This window comes from Hipposideros armiger, unplaced genomic scaffold (genome assembly GCF_001890085.2).
Source record: "Hipposideros armiger isolate ML-2016 unplaced genomic scaffold, ASM189008v1 scaffold_298, whole genome shotgun sequence".
Lineage (NCBI taxonomy): Eukaryota > Metazoa > Chordata > Mammalia > Chiroptera > Hipposideridae > Hipposideros > Hipposideros armiger.
In genome coordinates, this window is record NW_017731648.1 from 904,405 (window position 1) to 925,093 (window position 20,689).

General features: G+C 50.5%; 3 protein-coding genes across 7 annotated transcripts in view; 2 read left to right on the forward strand and 1 right to left on the reverse strand.

Moving 5' to 3' along the window:
* CARM1 (coactivator associated arginine methyltransferase 1) overlaps positions 1 to 5,391 on the forward strand; it is a 43,366-nt gene extending 37,975 nt beyond the window's left edge. The window contains exons 9-16 of one of the 2 annotated variants that reach the window (XM_019659337.1): positions 2,167 to 2,252; positions 2,411 to 2,500; positions 2,960 to 3,097; positions 3,186 to 3,275; positions 3,364 to 3,476; positions 3,633 to 3,710; positions 3,995 to 4,063; positions 4,217 to 5,391. In XM_019659337.1, coding sequence (XP_019514882.1) covers positions 2,167 to 2,252; positions 2,411 to 2,500; positions 2,960 to 3,097; positions 3,186 to 3,275; positions 3,364 to 3,476; positions 3,633 to 3,710; positions 3,995 to 4,063; positions 4,217 to 4,359 — 807 coding nt within the window. In that variant the 3' untranslated portion in view covers positions 4,360 to 5,391. The remainder of the gene's footprint in view (positions 1 to 2,166; positions 2,253 to 2,410; positions 2,501 to 2,959; positions 3,098 to 3,185; positions 3,276 to 3,363; positions 3,477 to 3,632; positions 3,711 to 3,994; positions 4,064 to 4,216) is intronic. The other variant, XM_019659338.1, reaches the window with a different exon arrangement.
* On the reverse strand, positions 5,392 to 10,045 carry YIPF2 (Yip1 domain family member 2). 3 transcript variants are annotated; one of them, XR_002125881.1, is made up of 10 exons: positions 9,957 to 10,045; positions 9,748 to 9,808; positions 9,223 to 9,368; positions 9,051 to 9,131; positions 7,989 to 8,076; positions 6,646 to 6,762; positions 6,388 to 6,554; positions 6,196 to 6,311; positions 5,909 to 6,040; positions 5,392 to 5,810 (listed from the first exon to the last, which is right to left on the reverse strand). XR_002125881.1 is itself a non-coding variant. In XM_019659339.1 (10 exons), the coding sequence occupies exons 2-9, from the start codon at positions 9,776 to 9,778 to the stop codon at positions 5,927 to 5,929; spliced, it is 927 nt and encodes a 308-aa protein (XP_019514884.1). In that variant the 5' UTR covers positions 9,779 to 9,808; positions 9,957 to 10,045; the 3' UTR covers positions 5,392 to 5,810; positions 5,909 to 5,926. The 3 variants fall into 3 exon arrangements, 2 of the variants coding, with proteins under 2 accessions (XP_019514884.1, XP_019514885.1); XM_019659339.1 differs by having other exon boundaries at positions 6,129 to 6,311; XM_019659340.1 differs by having other exon boundaries at positions 6,129 to 6,311; positions 9,904 to 9,985.
* A 57-nt stretch (positions 10,046 to 10,102) lies between these two features.
* On the forward strand, positions 10,103 to 19,666 carry TIMM29 (translocase of inner mitochondrial membrane 29). 2 transcript variants are annotated; one of them, XM_019659336.1, is made up of 3 exons: positions 10,103 to 10,284; positions 10,358 to 11,119; positions 17,105 to 17,197. In XM_019659336.1, exons 1-2 carry the CDS (start codon positions 10,191 to 10,193, stop codon positions 11,044 to 11,046), a joined length of 783 nt encoding a protein of 260 aa, XP_019514881.1. In that variant the 5' UTR covers positions 10,103 to 10,190; the 3' UTR covers positions 11,047 to 11,119; positions 17,105 to 17,197. The 2 variants fall into 2 exon arrangements, with proteins under 2 accessions (XP_019514881.1, XP_019514880.1); XM_019659335.1 differs by lacking the exon at positions 10,358 to 11,119 and having other exon boundaries at positions 10,198 to 10,284; positions 17,105 to 19,666.
* The last annotated feature ends 1,023 nt before the right edge of the window (positions 19,667 to 20,689 follow it).

Here is a 20,689-nt window from a genome sequence, read left to right on the forward strand (position 1 = left end):
TTGGGGAAGGGGAACAGACAAGTTGCTGTCGTTTTGTTCTTCAGTCTAGTTGTGGAGGACGTTGCTTCACTGGCCCATGTTGGTATTATCATTGTGTCCTTCCTGGGTGAGGCAGATCGGTCGCCGGCCTCTGGACGGCCGCTCACAGTGGCTAACGGCAGCTCACGCTGCCAGCTGCTCACACTGGCCGCCAGCCACTCACAGTAGCTCACGGCAGCCCACTGCAGCTGGGGCTGCAGACTACGCCTCGCTGGTGACTCACGGCAGCCCAGCTCCAGGTCGAGCTGTTGTTCACCATTTTAGCTGTAGAGGGTGCAGCATCAGTGGCCCTCATGAGGGATCCAAACCAGGGTCCTGCTGCTCAGAGCTGGTGTCCCAAGCCAACTGTTAACCAATGTGCCACTCGGCCAGCCCTCACCTTTTTTCTTGAATGTATTAATTGTAAGTCTTTGATCACTTTTAGTATCTGGCTAAGTGGTAAGTGTATTTCTGTTGTTCTTTTCTCGGTTTTTTGCTCTCATCCTTTGGTTCTGTCTCTTGGTGCCTGGTCATTGAACACCAGAATGAAAAATTGTAGAGGTTCTGGATGATGTTTTTCCTTCCAAGGATTTGTTTTCTTTAGGCAATTAGCCATATGGACAGATCACCTTGGTCCTGTTATGCACTTGAGATGTTTGGTGGTTGCTTTTCAGACTCTCCTTGGCTGGTATATTTCCTGGCTTCCCTGTAGGGCAGCAGTTCCCAAAATTTTGGTCTCAGGACCCCTTCACATTAATAAAAATTGAGGATCCCAAAGAACTTTTGTTAAAGTGTGTTATATCTATTGACAACTGTCGTTGTCTATTGGTATTAAAAACTAAGCCCAAGAAATTTAAAAATATTCATTTAAAAACAACAATAATCAAACCCATTACCTGTTAACATAAATAGTTTAAGGAAAAACTATTTTCCAAAACTTTTCAGTGAGAATAGTGGGTTTTTAATTTGCAAATCTCTTTAATATCTGGCTTAACGGAAGACAGTTGGATTCTGCTTCTGCATTCCTGTTGTGATATCACAGGTGAGCAAATGAATGGAAAAGGCAGAAAACATCTGAGTCTTATTATGTATAATAAATAGTTTTGATGTTGAGGGTGCTCTATCTGGAAGGGACCACACTTTGAGAACCGTGGCTTTACGGAGGAGCCTTCAAGTGGTCTTAGTGAGCCTGGTGGTTCAAAGGGCCCCTCATTCCAGCCTCCCAGCACCCGATACTGCTGAACCTTTCCTTAGCTCTTTAGTACCTTAGAAGTGGTTTTCTGTTTGGTGTCTTGGCCCCTAACCCCACCCCACACACAACTCAGGACTTGGCAAATGCCATGGAGTGAAATCGCATACGAGAATGTCTGCCTTGCATTTCCGCATTTCCCTTTTCTTTAGCATCTTGGCCCCTTGAGTCCCAGCTGCCTTGGTAACCTGGAGCCCCCACTTTGCTTTCCCCACCCAGGGAGGCCACTGAAAGGTCCCACTTCAAGGGGGAAAGGCACAGGCCAAAAAGCATCTCCCTTCTCTCTAGGCTCTTTGCCCCCAAAGCCGTGGCTGCTGCAGTCATTCTCCAGTGCTTTCAAACGACTGTATTTTATTCGGCTTATATAGTGTTCTTGGCAGGAGTGTTAGTCTGATAGAAAATCTCCATTGTAGCTGGGAACAGACGTCAGCATACAGTTCTCTCTCTTTTTTTTTTTTTTGGTGGACTTGCTTAACAATTTATCTCGGAGATCTTTCCCCATCTTTTTGAAAAGAGCCTCTTCGTTCTTTTTCATGTATGCGCAGCCTTTTATGGATGGGCCATCGTTGGTTTAATTAGAGGATTTCTAGCGTGTCACTACTATAGACTGATTACGCGTGAGCTTGTACATGTGCATATCTACCCATAGGTTAAACTCCTGGAAGTGGAACTGTCATGTCTTTAATCCGTATGAGTGCTTGTCATTTTGAGAGCTGTCACCTAATTGTCCTCCATGGTGTCATACCAATTCATCCTTCCCAGCATGTCTGAGAAGGGCAAACTGGTTTGAGCTGCTGAACGGCCTACAGGCCATAGCCAGACTCAGGGAGAGGAGCAGGGCTCTCCCGTGCCTTATTGGCCCGAGTCCGAAGCCAGATCACCCCTGTGGTCTCTCCCAGGACACATTTGACATCCGGATCCTGATGGCCAAGTCTGTCAAGTACACGGTGAACTTCTTAGAAGCCAAAGAAGGGGATTTGCACAGGTACCAGCTCCCATGCCCCTCCTCCTGGGCCATTGCTGGCTCCCATAGGCATTCCGCTGCCCCAGGGCAGGTGGGCGGGACTGCGCACTGCCAACCCCTCTGCTCTCCTAGCAGCCCCTGTTTGGCTTCCCCAGCAATCACTGCCCTTTGCCTTCCAGGATAGAAATCCCATTCAAATTCCACATGCTGCATTCCGGACTGGTTCACGGTCTGGCTTTCTGGTTTGACGTCGCGTTCATTGGCTCCATGTGAGTGCAACAGAGCAGAGCATGCTGCCCCCAGTCCCCTAGGACTTCCCTGCAGCTGTGATCCACAGGACTGGCTGCTTTGGAAGCTGAGCCGGGGGCTGGAAGGGCAGGATGTTACCCCTCCAGGTTCCCCAGTCCCTTCCAAAAGGCAGTGAGAGCTTGCCTTTGAGCCGGAGACTGTTCTGGGAGGAGAGTGTGTCTACCCTGTTCTGAGTGACTGTCCTTCACGGGGCCTAGTCTGTCTCTTGGCACATACGTCAGGGTTGATGGGCACCCCATGGCCGTGGTCCCCTTGTGTGTGTATGTGTGGGTATGTGGCTGGGACTGCCTGCGTGCCCAGCCTGTCTTAGCTCTAGGGCCCCAGGGGACCCATCAGAGGGCAGACACCTGGGGAGAGCTCAAGGTGCACAGGGCGGTGGCTCCAGTCCAGTAAAGCACATGCCTGTCCCTGCTTGGCAGAATGACCGTGTGGCTGTCCACGGCCCCGACAGAGCCCCTGACCCATTGGTACCAGGTCCGGTGCCTGTTCCAGTCACCACTGTTCGCCAAGGCCGGGGACACGCTCTCAGGGACATGTCTGCTTATTGCCAACAAAAGGTGTGAGCTGCCTGCCGCCCAGGGCTGGGGGAGGCAGGGAACCGTCACCCAGCCAGCTCATGGCTACCCTCTCCTGCTCTCTCCACAGACAGAGCTACGACATCAGTATTGTGGCCCAGGTAGACCAGACGGGCTCCAAATCCAGTAACCTCCTAGATCTGAAAAACCCCTTCTTCAGGTACGATGATGGGTCCTTGGCCTGCGTGGGGGGCGCCTTCCTGGCCCACAGCCCCTCGGCCCTGCCCATGGGTCCATCTCTGCCGCAGATACACAGGCACGACACCCTCGCCCCCTCCTGGCTCCCACTACACATCCCCCTCAGAGAACATGTGGAACACGGGCAGCACCTACAACCTCAGCAGTGGGATGGCCGTGGCTGGTGAGCAGGCCCCCCGTGTGGGGTGGGTGGGTGGGTAGCAGGGCCACTTGCTGTTCATACCTGCCAGCGCTCCCTGGGCAAAGCTGGCAATTCTGGCCCCTCACACCCTGCCCAGGACACTGTCCCCTCCCCTGACATCTCCCTCTCTGGGCACAGGGATGCCGACTGCCTATGACCTGAGCAGTGTTATCGCTGGTGGCTCCAGTGTGGGCCACAACAACCTGATTCCTTTAGGTGAGTATCCCCGGGTCTGGGTGCGGTGGGGGTGCCACCCAGGATGGCCTGTGTACTTGGGCCTTCTGTATCACCATCGCCGTCCTCCTTTTCCTCTTCCTTGGGGCTCCTGGCTGAGGTCCTCCATTCCTCTCTGCCTCGCTCTGCCGCCACTGCGCCCACCCTCTCTGCACCCTGGTGTGAAATCACGAGTGGGAGCGCCCACTGCGGGCAGAATGTGGGCTGGGGCTGGCCGGGGGCGGTGACGCCGTCTCCCTTCCTTCCTTCCTCCCTCTGCTGCGCAGCCAACACGGGGATTGTCAATCACACCCACTCCCGGATGGGCTCCATAATGAGCACGGGGATTGTCCAAGGTAATGAGGGAGTGGGTCCCGCGGGTGTGAGCGCTCTGACTGCCGGGCAGCCCACCCGCCCTCTCGCCTGCTCTTTCTCCCTCTGACTCTGCTGTGGGGCTGGGTGGGCAAGGAGGCAGAGCTGGCCCTCAGTGTCCACGCCTCACTCCACAGGATCCTCCGGCGCCCAGGGCAGCAGTGGCAGCAGCTCCAGTGCCCACTATGCGGTCAACAGCCAGTTCACCATGGGTGGCCCTGCCATCTCGATGGCCTCGCCCATGTCCATCCCAACCAACACCATGCACTATGGGAGCTAGGCCCCTCCAGCGGAGAATGGACTGTCAGCACCAGGAAACCAAATGAAGACCCTGCCCACCCACCCCTCCACCCAGGTGGCTTTCACCCCTGTACTGGAGAAGCCCAAACACCGGTCACAGCCCTCTTTGCTATGGGAACTCGGACACTTTTTTACACAATGTTGCCGCTACTACCCTCACCCTACTGCCCACCCACATCTTGGCCCTGAGCGCGTATCGCTGCCATATTTTACAGAAGATCATGTCGTGGGAGCCCTGTTCCCCCCTCCTGCCCTCTCCACCCTGACCTGGGTTTAACATCTCCCCTAACAGGCGTGTCCAGGCCTGACAGCTATGGGCCCTGTGGGGAGCAGCTGCTGCCCCATCCCCGGGCACCTGCCCCCCCCTGTCTGTCTCCAGTGGGAAGGCAATCCTGGCTAGGCAGGGCCTTCCCTTCAACTACCAGGCCTTGGTCACAATGGGCGTGACATGCTGCTTTTTTTAATTTTATTTTTTTACGAAAAGAACCAGTGTCAATCCACAGACCCTCTGAGAAACCAGGCCGGCCGGGCCGAGCCAGCAGCCCCTCCCCAACTCAGAGGTTAGTGGTGAGGGGTGGCCCTGCTGGATCTTCAGGACAGGGTGGGGCAGGGCCTGTGCAGTCCCACAGCCCCTCCCACAAAAGGGTTCACCTCACACTTGAATGTACAACCCACCCTGGCTGTCGTGAAGGCCCTCCGTCCTTGGCCCTGCCTCTTGCTGCTGTCCTGTCCCCAAGCCCCTGCGGGTCCCCCACCCCCAACAAGAGCTAGAACAGGCAGCCTGTGGGCCTGGATGGGGAGGGTCACTGTCAGCCACTGTGGGCAGACACAGAAACCTCAAGGATCTGTCATGGAAGGCGTCCTTTTCCTTGTAGCTAAAATTAGGCCTGTGTATTTCCCTCAATATTTGTAGATGTTTCAGTCCCGACTACAATGATGGCATTTTGGTCCCTTCCCAGCCTGAGAAGGAGCCTTGCAGGGACCTTTCCCTCCAAAAAATAGAAAAACAAAATAAACAAGGAAATGTATATTTCAGCACAGGCAATTTTCTTCTACTTCTGCCCCGCCTGATTCTAACACCCCCAAACTTGGATGTGTTGGCGCTGAGGCCAGACCCTGCTAACTGGGCACACTGGGAAGGGTGGGCAGCTGAGGTTGGGGTGGTCCCATTTGCTCTCCTGCCTGTCCCATTGGGGAAAGCAGAATGCTCAGCAGGCGGCCTGTGGGGTGACAGCTGCACTGGACACTCCCTGCTCAGCCACCCCTCTCCCGCCTTTATATAAATTCTCTGAATCACCTTTGCATAGAAAATAAAAGTGTTTGCTTTGTAAGAAAAGTGTGGAAAGTAACAGAGTGATCTCGAAGTGTCAAGGGAGCCTTCAGTCATCATCTGGGGGCCAGGGCAGGCAAAGGCATCCCCTCATGTTGGACCTGAAAAAGAGAAACTAGTAGTGGCCCTGTGACTTCTCACTTTGGGGGGTAGGGGGAGGCTGGAAGCCCTTCCGCCACAGCTAGAAACAATTCCTTACCTGTAGGCTAGTGCCTTCCTAGGTTACCATGGTCCTTGGTGAGGTGGATGTCAGGAGTGTATTTGGGGTCAGAGATATGACCTGGGATGGAGGTGCTCCGTGCTCCAGAGGCAGTGACTGGAAGAAATAAAACTGAACCGAGACCCCCTGGGATCAGCTTCGGGGCCAGCAAGCTGACCCCCAACCCCAAGGCCCAGCTGTGACCACCCCAGACCCATACCTTACAGCCCATGGCCAGGAGGGCATGGAGCAGCACAACGGCAGACAGCAGCACAGAGGCTACCAACCTGGTGTCCTCGCGGACGACGGGCCAGAGGGTGAACACCAGGCCAGAGGCTGACAGGGCCAGAGCCAGCGCCCCAAAGAGCCACTGCAGCCACGGGACAGGGATCAGCCACAAGACCTGGGGGCGACATGGCAGCTGGCTACCAGGTGTCTCCACGGCACCTGCCCCCCACCACCCCGTGGGCCGCACTCACCACAGTGGGGATGAAAACAAAGAGGGAATAGCCATAGACGCACACAGTCTCCAGGTAGGTGTAAGGCCCCATGCGCTCCTGGAGGCCCTTGCGCCACCGCAGAAAGCCCCACAGTGCCAGCGGCACCAGCCAGGCGTAGCCGTAAATGGTGATGCCAGCCACAGTCACTGCAGGGCAAGGCAGGCAGTCACCCCACTGGGGCCCTGGGCCCCCCTCTCCCTGCCCCCACCAGGTGCTGGGTCTTGCCTGCTTGCTTACCTTTGTGAAACTGGGGACTGTAGTGGATGGAGGGGTCCCTCCTCTGGGCCAGCACCAGTGTCAGGTTGCCGGTAACGGCCAGGACGAAGGCCAGTGTGGCGCAGATCCAGAAAGGGCCTGAGGGTGGGGTGTGTTCAGGGTCCCAGGCCCAGAGCTCCTAGGACAGGTGACTTGTCCTGTTTGTCCCAACCTCTTCCCAAACTCTGGGGGGCTGTCTCCACCCCATCCAACTCAACTCACACCCATGACAACCTGGTGGCTGAATCCAGTGCTGGCTCTCAGTCCTCACTTTTCTTGGCCTTTCAACAGTCTTTGACGTAGCTGATCCCTCCTTCTGGAAACACTCTCCTCACTCTTGGCTTCTGTCTCATGTCACTGGCAATTCCTCAAACTCTTCGATAACCTGACCTCTTTAATGATAGGGAGCCAGCTGGGCCCAGTTCTCGGCCCCGTCTCCATTTGTGTTCACCCCTTGCGTGATCTTGTTCAACTTCAGGCTTTGTGCCACCTCTAGGCGGATGACTCCCAAACATCTCAAGTCCGGGCCTCTACCCTGAACCTCGGGTGTATAGTCAACGTTTCCACATGTGCACCACACTTGCACTTTCCTTTCAAACCTACCCAGCTTTTCCCATCAATAAACAGCAACTCCATCCTTCTCATAGTCCAGGCAAAAACCTTGGTGCCCTCCATGGCTCCTCTCTTCCCATCCCACATCTAGTGGCTCAGCAAACCCCTACCTTCAAGACAGGCCCAAATCCAACCACTTCTTCCCCCCTGGGGCCAAGCCCAGCACCATCCCACACCTGGACTAGGACAGTCGCCTCTTCCCTGGTCTCCTGGCTTCTACCCTTGCCCTGCACAGTGGCCAGAGGGCACCTAAGAGCACTTACAAGTAAGATCCCTTCTCAATGAGGCTTAGGAGGCCTGTGTAATCTGTCAACCTGGTGGCTACCTGGCAGCTCACTCTGCCCCAACGACAATGGTGCCCTGCAGTTCAGGCGCGTTTCAGCCACAGGTCTTAAACCCTTTCTGGAGTGTTCTTCCCCTAGGTCTCCCCACCCTCAACCCTGACACCAACAAGGCTCATTCCCTCACCTTCCTCAGAGAGGCCTTCCCTGAGCAACCCATGCAAAGTAGCAACTCATCCTGTACACCAACTGCTTCTCTTCCTCGCCCCATCGCTCTCTGCAATCATTTTGTATCTGTCTCCCTGAACTGTATAAGTTTCATGTTCTCCGTGAGTGATTCTGCTTTTGTCTCAGCTGTATTCCAGGGCCTGGCACTCAGTTCACATTTGCTGAATGAATAATTGAATGAGCTGAAAGCACAACCTCACTCACCATACAGGTCTGGTCGATTCCGCAGATGGTGCCGTACAAAGTTGTGGCCGGGTCTGGGCAACAGCGAGCCTTTGATGCGGTCCAGAACCTGGAGGCAAGGCCGGGGCCCAGGATGGAAGCCTGCCAGGACTTCCCACCACCCACAGAGGAAAGGGCCCAAGCTCTTCCCCTGACCTTAGAGGCTTTCTGCTGCCCTCCCACCACCCCTTTCCATACTGCTTGAAAGGAATCAGCTCTTCCCTCTGGGATTTTAACGGGCTGTTCCCATGGCCTGGAGCCCCTTCCCCTGGCCAGACCCCACTCAATATTCCAGTGTTCCATTACTCTGAAGGACTTCTGGGCCTGCCATCTTCGTCTTTGCTAGGCTACCCTGGACTGTCGCCACTGCTGCCTCCCCTAACCCCAGTAAGGACAGTCAGCTAGTCATGGGCATTCTCCTTCCCACATATCTCCAATAGATCCCCTACTCTGTAACCCTGGCTTATTATCTTCTACCTGGCCTGGGGCCTCTGATCCACCTTCCATGTTGCATATCAGCTCATTCCACTCCATCTTCTCCTGCTCTAGACCCAGGACTCTCCAGCACCCTCAGGATAAAACCCGAACTTAAAATAGCTCACAAGGCCCTTTGTGATCTGGCTTCTGCCTGCCTCACTCTCCAACCAGATTGAGTGACAGGTAGCTTCTGTGATAGCTCATGCTTTCTCTCATCTTTTGGTCCTCTGTATACGATGTCCCTATGCCTGGAATATACTTATGCTTCTTTCCACTCTGCCCTGACAAGTGTTCCTTCATTTCTGTCTCAGCAAATTCCTCACCTCCTCCAGGAGGCCTTTCTCTAACCTACCATATCATGTGCATCCCATGTTTCCAAAAGCCCTAGTCATCACATCATAATCCTTACAGTACACCTGTTACTTCTGCTAGCCTGCGTGGAAGCTCTTCTTCTCCCACATGTGTATCTCCAGCAACTTGCCCAGGTGCACAGGAAGTGCTCAGTGAATAGTAGCTGAACCCTGAACATGACTCCGCGTCCATCCCACCAAGGTTCCCGGGCCTGACCTGCGAGGTATCCACGTCAAAGAAGCTCTGATAGTAGTCAAAGGTCCAGAATCCGGGCTGCTGCTGCTCCTCCTGTAGAAGCTGCACAGTGCGGGCTTTCAGTGCCTGCCCTTCCAGCCTGGGTCAACAGGGGGCAGGACGGAGGCAGGGCACAGGAACTTCTGTGACTCACCGCAGTCTTGTCACTTTCCTCCACCTCGTCCTCAGCTCCCAAGCCCACGGCCACAGCCACATGCCTCTGTGGGGTCAGCTGATCACTTCTGCTGGTGGTGGCTGCATCTGGGGTCTCGGCCAGCAGATTAGTGGCTTCCTCAAACTCTACCGAGAATAAATGCGGCATACAGGCATGTTTGGGGGGTCAGGACAATTTGGTTTAGCCCACTGCTCATCTGGGGTCGACTAACCATGGTCACCTCAGTGCTCTCCCCAACTGAGGGCCTAGCCCAGCTTCTTCAATTTTGGGGAGTGGAAAGGTGTGTTCCCCTCACAACAAGGGATCGCAAATGAGGGCTGGTTCTAAGATGGGGTCAAGTCTGGGGTTTGGGGCTGGGTTTAAGGTCAGTTCAGGGCTGGAGTGGGGTTCGAGTTAGGGCTGGGTTTCATGCCTGGGGTCAGGGTTTACAACTGACTGCTGCTTCTGTTAGATATGAGTTGGGACCTGGATAGGAGGTTCTGGCCAGGTCGCAGCCGCACTCACCGTGGAAGGCTAGCTCGTCGGCCGCTGCCATAGTCGCTCAGGGGCGTCACCGCATCTCGCTCTGAGGACAGAAGCCAATCAGGCCCGCCCGTAATCCCACTCGGCACCCTTCCTGGAGTCAGCCCCGAGCCGGGCCTGGCGGCTAGCCATACTCACCCGGGCGTGAACTCGCCGTCCCTACCACACAGGTGCAACCCGCCCCTCCTCACCTGAGGCCGTCTCACCGGCGAGACCAGGGGTTTCTGCGCCTGCGCGGCCCGCCTACACGTCAGTCAATCCAACTCGGCCCACAAAGCAACATCCGGCTCCTGTCCGTTTTCTCTCTTCTTCCGATGGGAAGCCACTTCCGGTAGTTTTGGCGCTTGCGCAGATAAGACTGCCCGGACCGTTTACTTCGACTCCTGGCGTTTCTCTTCGGAGAACGGTCGCTAAGCCGGAAAAGAATGGCGGCGGGCGCTCTGAAGAGACTTTGGTCGCGAAGCCGCGGAGAGGTGGAGGACGCGGCAGCTGCTAAGCCGGGCGTGTGGGCGCGGTTGGGTGAGTAGCGGCGAGCGGAGGGAAAGGTAACCGCAGCGGCTGGACCTCTCTCATCGCGCTTCTTTCCCTTTAGGCGTCTGGGCCCGCGCGCTGCTCCGGGACTACGCCGAGGCCTGCGGGGACGCGGCGGCTGCGGCGCGGGCCCGGCCAGTGAGGGCGGCCGTGTACGTGGGGTTGCTGGGCGGCGCGGCGGCCTGCTGCGCGTTGGCACCGAGCGAGGCGGCCTTCGAGGAGGCGCTGCTCGATGCTTCGGGGACCCTTTTGCTGCTGGCGCCGGCCACGCGCAACCGCGATTCAGAAACGTACTTGCAGCGGCTCCTCTGGCTGCGGGGCCGCGGTCGCCTGCGCCACGTGAACCTGGGTCTCTGCTCGCTGGTGTATGAGGCGCCCTACGACGCCCAGGCCAGCCTCTACCAGGCCCGCTGCCGCTACTTGCAGCCCCGCTGGGCCGAGTTCCCGGACCGGATCCTGGACGTGGGCTTCGTGGGCCGCTGGTGGGTGCTGGAGGCTCGGATGCGCGATTGTGACATCAACGATGACGAGTTTCTCCATCTGCCGACACATTTGCGCGTCGTCGGGGCCCATCAGCTGCGCTCTGAGGCCAACGAGCGGCTCTTCGACGAGAAATACCAGCCTGTAGTGCTCACTGACGATCAGGTGGACCAGGCGCTGTGGGAGGAGCACATCTTGCAGAAGGAGAAGAAGGACAAGCTGGCCCTGAGCCAGGCCGACTCGCTTGTGCAGTCGGAGGACCCAAGATGAAACACAGTGAGACCGGGGTCCCGACGCAGCTCCGAGCCCTGGCCTGCTGTTTGCACGGGATTGTGCAGTTGGTGTGAGTGAGCCTGAAGTGCAGAGTGACTGAATAACATGCAGAGTGTTCTCCCGCTGGGTTTTCACAAAATTAGGGGGTCTTTTTTTTCTTCTCACATCGTTTCTTGTTACCTGAAGCTAATTCAGAGCCTTCTTGGTCTAGGAGTTGGGGAGAGCAGCGCCACAAGACCATATAATGTTTATCACTGCCAGAATTTGTAATGAGCCTTATACATAAATAAGTCTTTTACATTGGGGCTCTCGGTCCCCCTGACTGAGGTATCATATCTGTTAGGTGACTCCCAAGCTCTCCTAAGGCCATTCAGATTGTTGTTTTAAATTCTTAGCTGCAATGTTTATACTCTGATTTTCATGAGTAACTTTTTGTTTTTTTAATTTTAACTTATTTTGAAATAATTATAGTCCCAGAGAAAACCAGAATAATAATAACAGAGACATCCTGTGTATCTTTGTCCAGCTTCCCCCAAATGGAAATATTTTATATAAGCAGTACCAAACTAGAGATTGACATTGGGAGGACTATTTGGATTTTACAGGGAAATTTTGCAAAAACAACCTGCTTTTTACCATTTGTGTATTGATAGTTACGTTAAAGTGACTTGGAAGGATAAAACATTTTCTGAACTGGAATCATAGATTCTGCCTTTGTTATACTTTAGTAACCTTGAAAACACAGCATCCTATGTTACGGAATATGTTAATGTACTTAACTGGTACTTAGCTAGGTTATGATAATCATACTTTAAAAACTATTAGAAGAATGAGACTAACTCTCTCACCTAGGTGGCCTGTGGCTAGTTAATAAAACCAGGAGATGAAACAGCCAGCTTTGTTACGATGTTTGTGTTCGTGTGCTTTGCTATTAAGTTTTGGTAGTTGAACCTTCCATTCCTACAATGGGTGCACTGGACACATGATAATTTTTATCCTTATTTTATCCTTATTTTGGGAGCAGGGGAGCGTCTTCCAAGTCAGCATTTCCATTCTACAAAGGAAAAAGGTTCAGTTAAAAAAGTTTATTTTTCCAAGACTGTGGCAGAGCCATGATTCAAACTGTAACTCCCATCCTTCTCAATTCTCAAATTCACAGCACCATCTTTGATCCTGATAACTTCCTGCCAGAAATTAAGTGCTGCTATCACTAGCCATAAATAAAATTTGCATACAGAAATAAATTTTTTTAAATGCAATGAAAACAAAAGAAATAATACTAAATTCTAATCCTATAATGTTATATGCCAAAGGCCCTGGACCTGAATCCTGATATTTTTGTTCAAGAGAAAGAGAGAGAGATTAGCCAACTTCACGGAAGGGTTTAAGCCACACTGGCATCAAAGTGAGACTTGTTCCTCACTGTGATCGGAAGTATTAAAAGAGGACTGCACGTCTTCATTGCTTGAGTCAGTTACTAAGTGCCACTTCTGACTTCCTGCCATGGTGTGTTCCATGCAAACCCCCATAACAAGCTCAGTTAGTGGTTGGCAACAAACTAAACAACTCTCAATGTGTTCTTAGGAATTAAGGGGCTTGGTATAGGCCTGAAGTCTATGTGGCTTTCTCTGGTTAGCAGGGTTGGCCTTTCCCAGAGGAATCCTGCCATATTTTTACTCCCCGCTCCAGTAGCTCTGGCCTCCTGAGTTTGATGGAAGGCATGTGGACTGGAGCTGTTAGATTGAACAGGGGACCAGGTAGTCCTCATGCTCTGCATCTCGGGCCATACACAGGCTCCCACAGGACAGGTCCAGGTCTCCTTTTTCACTGAGGAGCTCCCATCTCCCCACAGTGCTCAGCCTATTGTGAGCCCCAGCAAACGTGGAAAGACTTAAACGAGATACTACACATGTCCATTGTGGGTGGGAGCCGGTATAGTCTAGCAAGTAGCAAGCAGACCGAGGTTGGCTCCCTTTCCATTGGCCAGCCCAGGGGAAGAGGCCCTCTGGACTCAGCCCTGCCTAGAGCCAGAAACAGCAAAGTGGACATACTGTCACGGTTTCCATAAGGGCAGTAGGATCTGGAAAGAAGTGGGCTTTAAAGTAGGGTTTGAACCTCAGCTTTCACACTTACTAACTTTTTAACTGACCAGGGCCAGAGCAATTAGGCAAGAAAAAGGCATCCAAATCATAAGTAAAACTATCACTATAGTCACGTGCCACCTAGTGATAGATATGTTCTGAGAAATGCGTCATTAGGGGATTTTGTCATTGTGCAGACATCACAGAGTGCACTTCCACAAACCTAGATGGTACAGCCTACCACACACCGAGGCTACACGGTACAGCCTACTGCTCCTAGACTACAAACCTGTACAGCATGTTACTATAGTGAATACTGCAGGCAATTGTAACAGTGGTAAACATTTGTGTTTCTAAACATAGAAAAGGTATGTTTATCTAAACATGACATACAGTATAAAAGATAAAAAATGGCACACCTGTATAGGGCACTTAGAGCTTGTGGGACTGGAAGTTGCTCTGGGTGAGTCAGTGAGTGACTGAAGGCCTAGGACATACTGTACACTGCTGTAGACTATAAACACTGGACACTTAGGCTACACAAGATACCATATTTTATATTTAAACATACCTTTATGTTTAGGTACACAAATACCATTGTTAGAATCAAGTTAATCCATTGTGACTTGATTTTTGTGTATGGTGTAAGATAGTGGTCCAGTTGCATTGTTTTGCATGTGGCTGTTCAGTTCCCCAACATCATTTATTGAATAGACTGTCCTCTGCCCATTGTGCATTCTTGGCTCTTTCGTTGCAAATTAATGAATCTATAAAACTATAAGAAAATAGGCAATAAGCTCCTTGACATCGATCTTGGTAGTCTTTTTGGATTCGACACCAAAAGCAAAGGCAACAAAAGAAAATCAAGTGGGACTATGTCACACTAAAGAGAAACCATAAACTAAATGAAAAGGTAACCTGATGAATGAGAAAATATTTGCAAATCATATATATCCAAAATATATAAAAACTCATACAACTCAATGGCAAAATTACAATCCAATTAAAAAATTAAGAATAGAGCTGGCATATGATCCAGCAATTATACTTCTGGATTTTTAGCTGAAGTAAACACTAACTTGAAAAGATACCTGCACCTTCATATTCACTGCAGCATTATTTACAATAGATACGGTAACAACCTGGATGTCCATCAGTAAATGAATGGATAAAGTAGATGTGGTGTATACAACCATAAAGAAGGAAATCTTGCCATTTGCAACAATATGGATGGACCTTGAGGGCATTATGCTAAGTGAAATAAGTCAGACAAATGCCGTATGATCTCTCTCATATGTAGAATCTACAAAAAAAGCTCATAGAATAGATTAGTTGCTGTTGAGAGGGTATGGGTAGGTGAAATGGTGAAGGGAGTCAAAAGGGACAAACTTCCAGTTACAAATAAGTCACGGGGATGTAATGTTCAGCGTGGTGATTACAGTTAATAATACTGTATTGCATGTTAAAAAAGAAAAAGTTTGAATCTCAGCTTTCACACTAGCTTTGTGACTGACCTGGGACAGGTGAAGTAACCTCTCCACGCCTCAAGTTCCTTATCTGTAAGTGGGAATGATTCTGTCAGGACTGTTAGGAAAAAATCAAACCACACGAAAGCATTCGCAGTCTGTGGTGTGGCTGTGTGGGGAGGATTAAGGCTGTCAGTCCATCCATGCCCTTCCCGTTTTACCTTACGGCAACTGCTGCTCCCCAGTTATGGACAGCCCTGCCTACTGGGATGGAGCTGGCTCAGGACCGCCCCATGGGGAGAGCTCAGTAAATAGAGGACCAATTGAGCCCAGAGCCTGGGTGTGGGTGTTGCTCGGAGCCAAAAGATACTTGAATCTAATATGAACATTTTCCAGTTCTCCCTTCCTCTTAAAATTTATTCTTGATTAGCTTTCACTGTTTTGCTAGGCCAGGCCAGGCCAGCAGTTGGCCTTCAGCATGTCCTCAGTGCCGGCTGTTGTAATCAGAGAGGCCAGCAGAGGGCACCCGAGGTTCAATTCAGAGAAGCTGGCTGGCCTTTCCAGTCACCGGTGGGAACTGCTGACCAGTTTGCTGCTGTTCTGTGAAGCAACGTTGTAGGTAGTGCAGTCAGCACACACATCCGTGTATTGCTCTTTAGAGATGGTAGGTAGATGGTGGCCCAAGTCAGGGCTGAGGTTTAATTAGAATCCTGTTCAACTGTTCCAGCAGGTTCCTTCCTAGGGGGTGCTGCTGCTTACTAGCGCATCACACTGAGAGTCATACCACATCTGGTCCCATTGTGTAAGACTGATCCCTCCCATTAGGTTTCCTGTCAGCCTTTATTCTAACAATTTTATCGTTTTTTTTAAATTGGGGCACAGTGTATTTTTCCAGGACCCATCAGCTCCAAGTGAAGTAGTTATTTTAATCTAGTTGTGGAGGACGCATTCTGTGGCCCATGTGGAAATCGAACCAGCAACCTTGGTGTTATGAGCCTGCGCTCTAACCAACTGAGCTAACTGGCCACCTCCAATTTTATCATTTTTGATAAAATGGGTGTATCAATCATGTCATTAAGGGCCCAGTAAAATGGAGCCCAGTAATTTTGTTCCTGCAGTTTTATCTGGAGCTGATGAGGCACAGGCATTCATCCACATATGCTGTCACTCATTTGCCATGAGCTACCAGATGGAGCTTAGGGAGAAATCGCTGCCACCCATATGGCAAGTCCCAGACTTGCCCCTTTGAGAATTCCCGCGGAGGGCGGCTGAAAGGGCGCTGTGTCCCTTCCTCCAACTTGAGGCAGACCAGATGGCTGCTACTAAGAGTCATTCATTATTACAAACAATACCTGTGAGGAGGAGCACCTCTGGACCAGGTGAGGCCAGAACAAGGGTAACAGCCAGGAGCCATCCTAGAGTCAGCTGGAACCAGAAGCTGCTTAGGGGGCTGCAAGCATCATACTCGTATGTGGCCAAGGAGGGCCTGCCAAAAACTGTTTCTTTGATCCACTGCAGTTGTTGGAGATGTCCCAGGGGTTCCCTCACCACCCCCTTTTTTTCTTATACGGATCACTTTGAATATGGGAAAAAATGCTAGGGTAGCTGGCTTTGGTAAGGATGTAAGTTTTTATTTTTGTTTATTTTTATTTATATTGAGGTAAAACTCACGTAATATGAAATTAACCACTTTAAGGTGTATAATGCAGGGGTATTTAGAAGATTCACATCGTTGTGTGAGCAACACGTCTAATTCAAAAACATTTTCATTACCCCAAAACAAAACCCTGTACCCATTAAGCAGTCACTCCCCATTCCTCCTTCCATCTAGCTCCTGTCAACCACCAATCTGCTTCCTTCTAAAGATTTACTGATTCTGGATATTTCATATAATGGAATCATCTGTGACTTTTTATGTCTGACCTCTTTTATTTAGCCTATGTTTTCAAGGTTCATCTATAGCATGTGACAGGGCTCCATTCTTTTTTCACGGCTGAGTAATATTCCACTGTGGATGGACCATCTTTTGTTTATCTGTTCATCCAAAGATGGACATTTAGGTTGTTTCCACCTTTGAGCTATTGTGAATAGTACTGCTATGAACATTTGTGTACAGGTATTTCTTTGATATCCTTTCTCATTAAGTTTCTTATTAACTCTTCTTTTTTCCCAAGGTAATATGCTTGCTGTATAAAATCAAAACAATACAGAAATTAGCAAGAGAAATTAGGCCTCATAATTGCATGCCCCTCAGTTAACATATTCTTCTAGACACTCACCAGAGCCTTAAGAGAGAGAGAGAGAGAGAGAGAGAGAGAGAGAGAGAGAGAGTGTGTGTGTGTGTGTGTATCTTTAAAGACAGGAAGAAAAGTTAAATTGACCCCTCAAAAAACTACCCAAGTAAGCTGTTTGGTAGATATCCCAATGACAGCATATCACTGGATAGGATGTAATAAGAAATGCTAATTAGATAATCAGATTTCTTTTTCTCTCAAAAAACTGATTCAGGTCCTTCCTCTCTGGACTGTAAGAATATGTTTCCAGGGCCAGTGTCTTCTGAGATTGAGTCCCACCTTCAAAGTCCTGGCCTCTCAATGCACCTGGGAAGCTACCTGCACTAAGTCAGGACTAAGCGCATAAGTGAGCTCCAGAAAGAAGAAGCTATGGCTGCAGTGATATTGGAGAGCATCTTTCTGAAGCGATCCCAGCAGAAAAAGAAAACATCACCTTTAAACTTCAAGAAGCGCCTCTTTCTCTTGACCATGCACAAACTTTCCTACTATGAGTATGACTTTGAACGTGGGAGAAGAGGCAGTAAGAAGGGTTCAATAGATGTTGAGAAGATCACCTGCGTTGAAACAGTGGTTCCTGAAAAAAATCCTCCCCCTGGAAGACAGATTCCGAGAAGGGGTGAAGAGTCTGGTGAAATGGAGCAGATCTCAATCATTGAAAGGTTCCCTTACCCCTTCCAGGTTGTGTATGATGAAGGGCCTCTCTATGTCTTCTCCCCAACTGAAGAACTGAGGAAGCGTTGGATTCACCAGCTCAAAAATGCAATCCGGTACAACAGTGATCTGGTACAGAAATACCACCCTTGCTACTGGATAGATGGGCAGTATCTTTGCTGCTCTCAGACAGCCAAAAATGCTATGGGCTGCCAAATTTTGGAGAACAGAAATGGAAGTTTAAAACCTGGGAGTTCTCACAGGAAGACGAAAAAGCCTCTTCCTCCTACGCCTGAGGAGGACCAGATCCTGAAAAAGCCACTGCCCCCTGAGCCAACAGCAGTGCCTGTCTCAAGTGAACTGAAAAAGGTTGTTGCCCTTTATGATTACATGCCAATGAACGCAAATGATCTACAACTGCGGAAAGGTGATGAATATTTTATCCTGGAGGACAGCAACTTACCCTGGTGGCGAGCAAGAGATAAAAATGGGCAGGAAGGCTACATCCCTAATAACTATGTCACTGAAGCAGAAGACTCCATTGAAATGTATGAGTGGTATTCCAAACACATGACTCGGAGTCAAGCTGAAGAACTGCTAAGGCAAGAAGGGAAGGAAGGAGGTTTCATTGTCAGAGACTCCAGCAAAGCTGGAAAATATACTGTGTCTGTGTTCGCTAAATCTACAGGGGACCCTCAAGGGGTGATACGCCATTATGTTGTGTGTGCCACACCTCAGAACCAGTATTACCTGGCTGAGAAGCACCTTTTCAGCACCATCCCCAAGCTCATTAACTACCATCAGCATAACTCTGCAGGACTCATATCTAGGCTCAAGTATCCAGTGTCTCAACAAAACAAGAATGCGCCTTCCACTGCAGGCCTGGGCTATGGATCATGGGAAATTGATCCAAAGGACCTGACCTTCTTGAAGGAGCTGGGGACCGGACAATTTGGGGTAGTGAAGTATGGGAAATGGAGAGGCCAGTACGACGTGGCCATCAAGATGATCAAAGAAGGCTCCATGTCTGAGGATGAGTTCATTGAAGAAGCCAAAGTCATGATGAATCTTTCCCATGAGAAGCTGGTGCAGTTGTATGGCGTCTGCACCAAACAGCGTCCCATCTTCATCATCACTGAGTACATGGCCAATGGCTGCCTCCTGAACTACCTCAGGGAGATGCGCCATTGCTTCCAGACTCAGCAGCTGCTGGAGATGTGCAAGGATGTCTGCGAAGCCATGGAATACCTGGAGTCAAAGCAGTTCCTTCACCGAGACCTGGCAGCTCGAAACTGTTTAGTAAACGATCAAGGAGTTGTTAAAGTATCTGACTTGGGCCTGTCCAGGTATGTTCTGGATGATGAATACACAAGCTCAGTAGGCTCCAAATTTCCAGTCCGGTGGTCTCCACCAGAAGTCCTTATGTACAGCAAGTTCAGCAGCAAATCTGACATTTGGGCTTTTGGGGTTTTGATGTGGGAGATTTACTCTCTGGGGAAGATGCCATATGAGAGATTTACTAACAGTGAAACCGCTGAACACATTGCCCGGGGCCTGCGTCTCTACAGGCCTCATCTAGCTTCAGAGCAGGTATACACCATCATGTACAGCTGCTGGCATGAGAAAGCAGATGAACGTCCCACTTTCAGAATTCTTCTGAGCAACATTCTAGATGTCATGGATGAAGAATCCTGAGCTCACCAATAAGCTTCCTCGTTCTACTCTCCTTCACGAGCCCCGATTTCACTTTCTAGGAAGAAAACCCAGGCTACCGGCCCTGGAGACTTCGTGCTCTCACTGAATACACAAAGGGCCCTCTCTACATCTAGGACTGCCTCTCTTCTTTGATTCCCTGGGATAGTACCTTCTGAGCAAAGGGCAAGGAATTGTTGTGCCTGGTTCTGTCCTCCAGAGAGGAAATTTCCCAAGAGTATTAAGACAGACTGAAATTGGGATGGAAACAGTTTTGGGGAGGGAGGGATGTAAATAGCCTCACAAGGGGTCCAACAGCTCTTTGGGTAGGCATTAGAGCCTGGGGTGAGGAAAGCCAAATTTGGCCAGAATAAAACGGCGTCATAAAAATGGGAGGGGAGGGTGTTTTGAAAAAATAAAATTACTGGAAAGCATAAAAAAAACAACTGGTTCAGTGGTTGATCTTTGTATTCTTTAAGCATTTGAGAGGCTGCTGATTGAGAGGCTCTTAGACCCGGTTCCCAGCCCCTGGTCAGTCTCTGGATGAGGCAATGGGACTGGTCGAGTGGAGAACGAAGCCACATTGTCCTTACTCGTTAGTCAGTGTCCCTGGGGCGCCCACGCAGACCTGAGTCAGCTTGGAAAGTAGGAAGGGGATCCCAACATGAATGCCATTTCACAGGCATCAGACTGACAAAAGTTAAAAAGTCTGACAGTACCAAGTGTGGAAGAGGTTGTGGAGAAACAGTTCTTACAACTGGTGGGATGGAAATTGGTGCAACCGCCTGTGAGAACTGTTTGACAGTTGTGTCAAAGGATGTGTGTGTCTTCAGCTACTGTGAGCACAGGTGTGCTTCTCCGAGAGAACTCCGTGTACGCCTGGAGACAGTCAAGTCTCCAAAGCAAATTATGAAGTCTCCATCAGTGTATATATAGATAACGTGTGGTATGTGCAGGTGCTGGGGGACTGCCTTAGTCTGCCCAGGATGCTATAACAAAGTACCTCAGACCAGGTGGTTTATAAACAACAGAAACTTATTTCTCACAGTTCTGGAGGCTGGAAGTCTGAGATGTAAGTGCCATCATAATCGGGTGAGGGCTCTCTCCTGGGTTGTAGACTTCTCTTGGTGTCCTCACATAGTGGAAGGGACCAGGGAGCTCCCTGGGATCCCTTTATAAGGGCACTAATCCCATTCATGAGGGCTCCACCATCATGACTCAAGCACCTCCCACAAGCCCCACCTCCTAATACCATCACATTAGGGGTTAGGATTTCCATGTATGAATTTGGGGGCACACGAACATTCAGACCACGGGGAGTATCGTATGGCAGTGAAGATGAATGAACCACACCCATGGGCCTCTATACACCTGACCCAAACATAATGTAGGGCGAGATAAAAGCAAGTTGAAGTTGATTACATGTGGCATAATGCCTTCTATCAAAATTTTAACA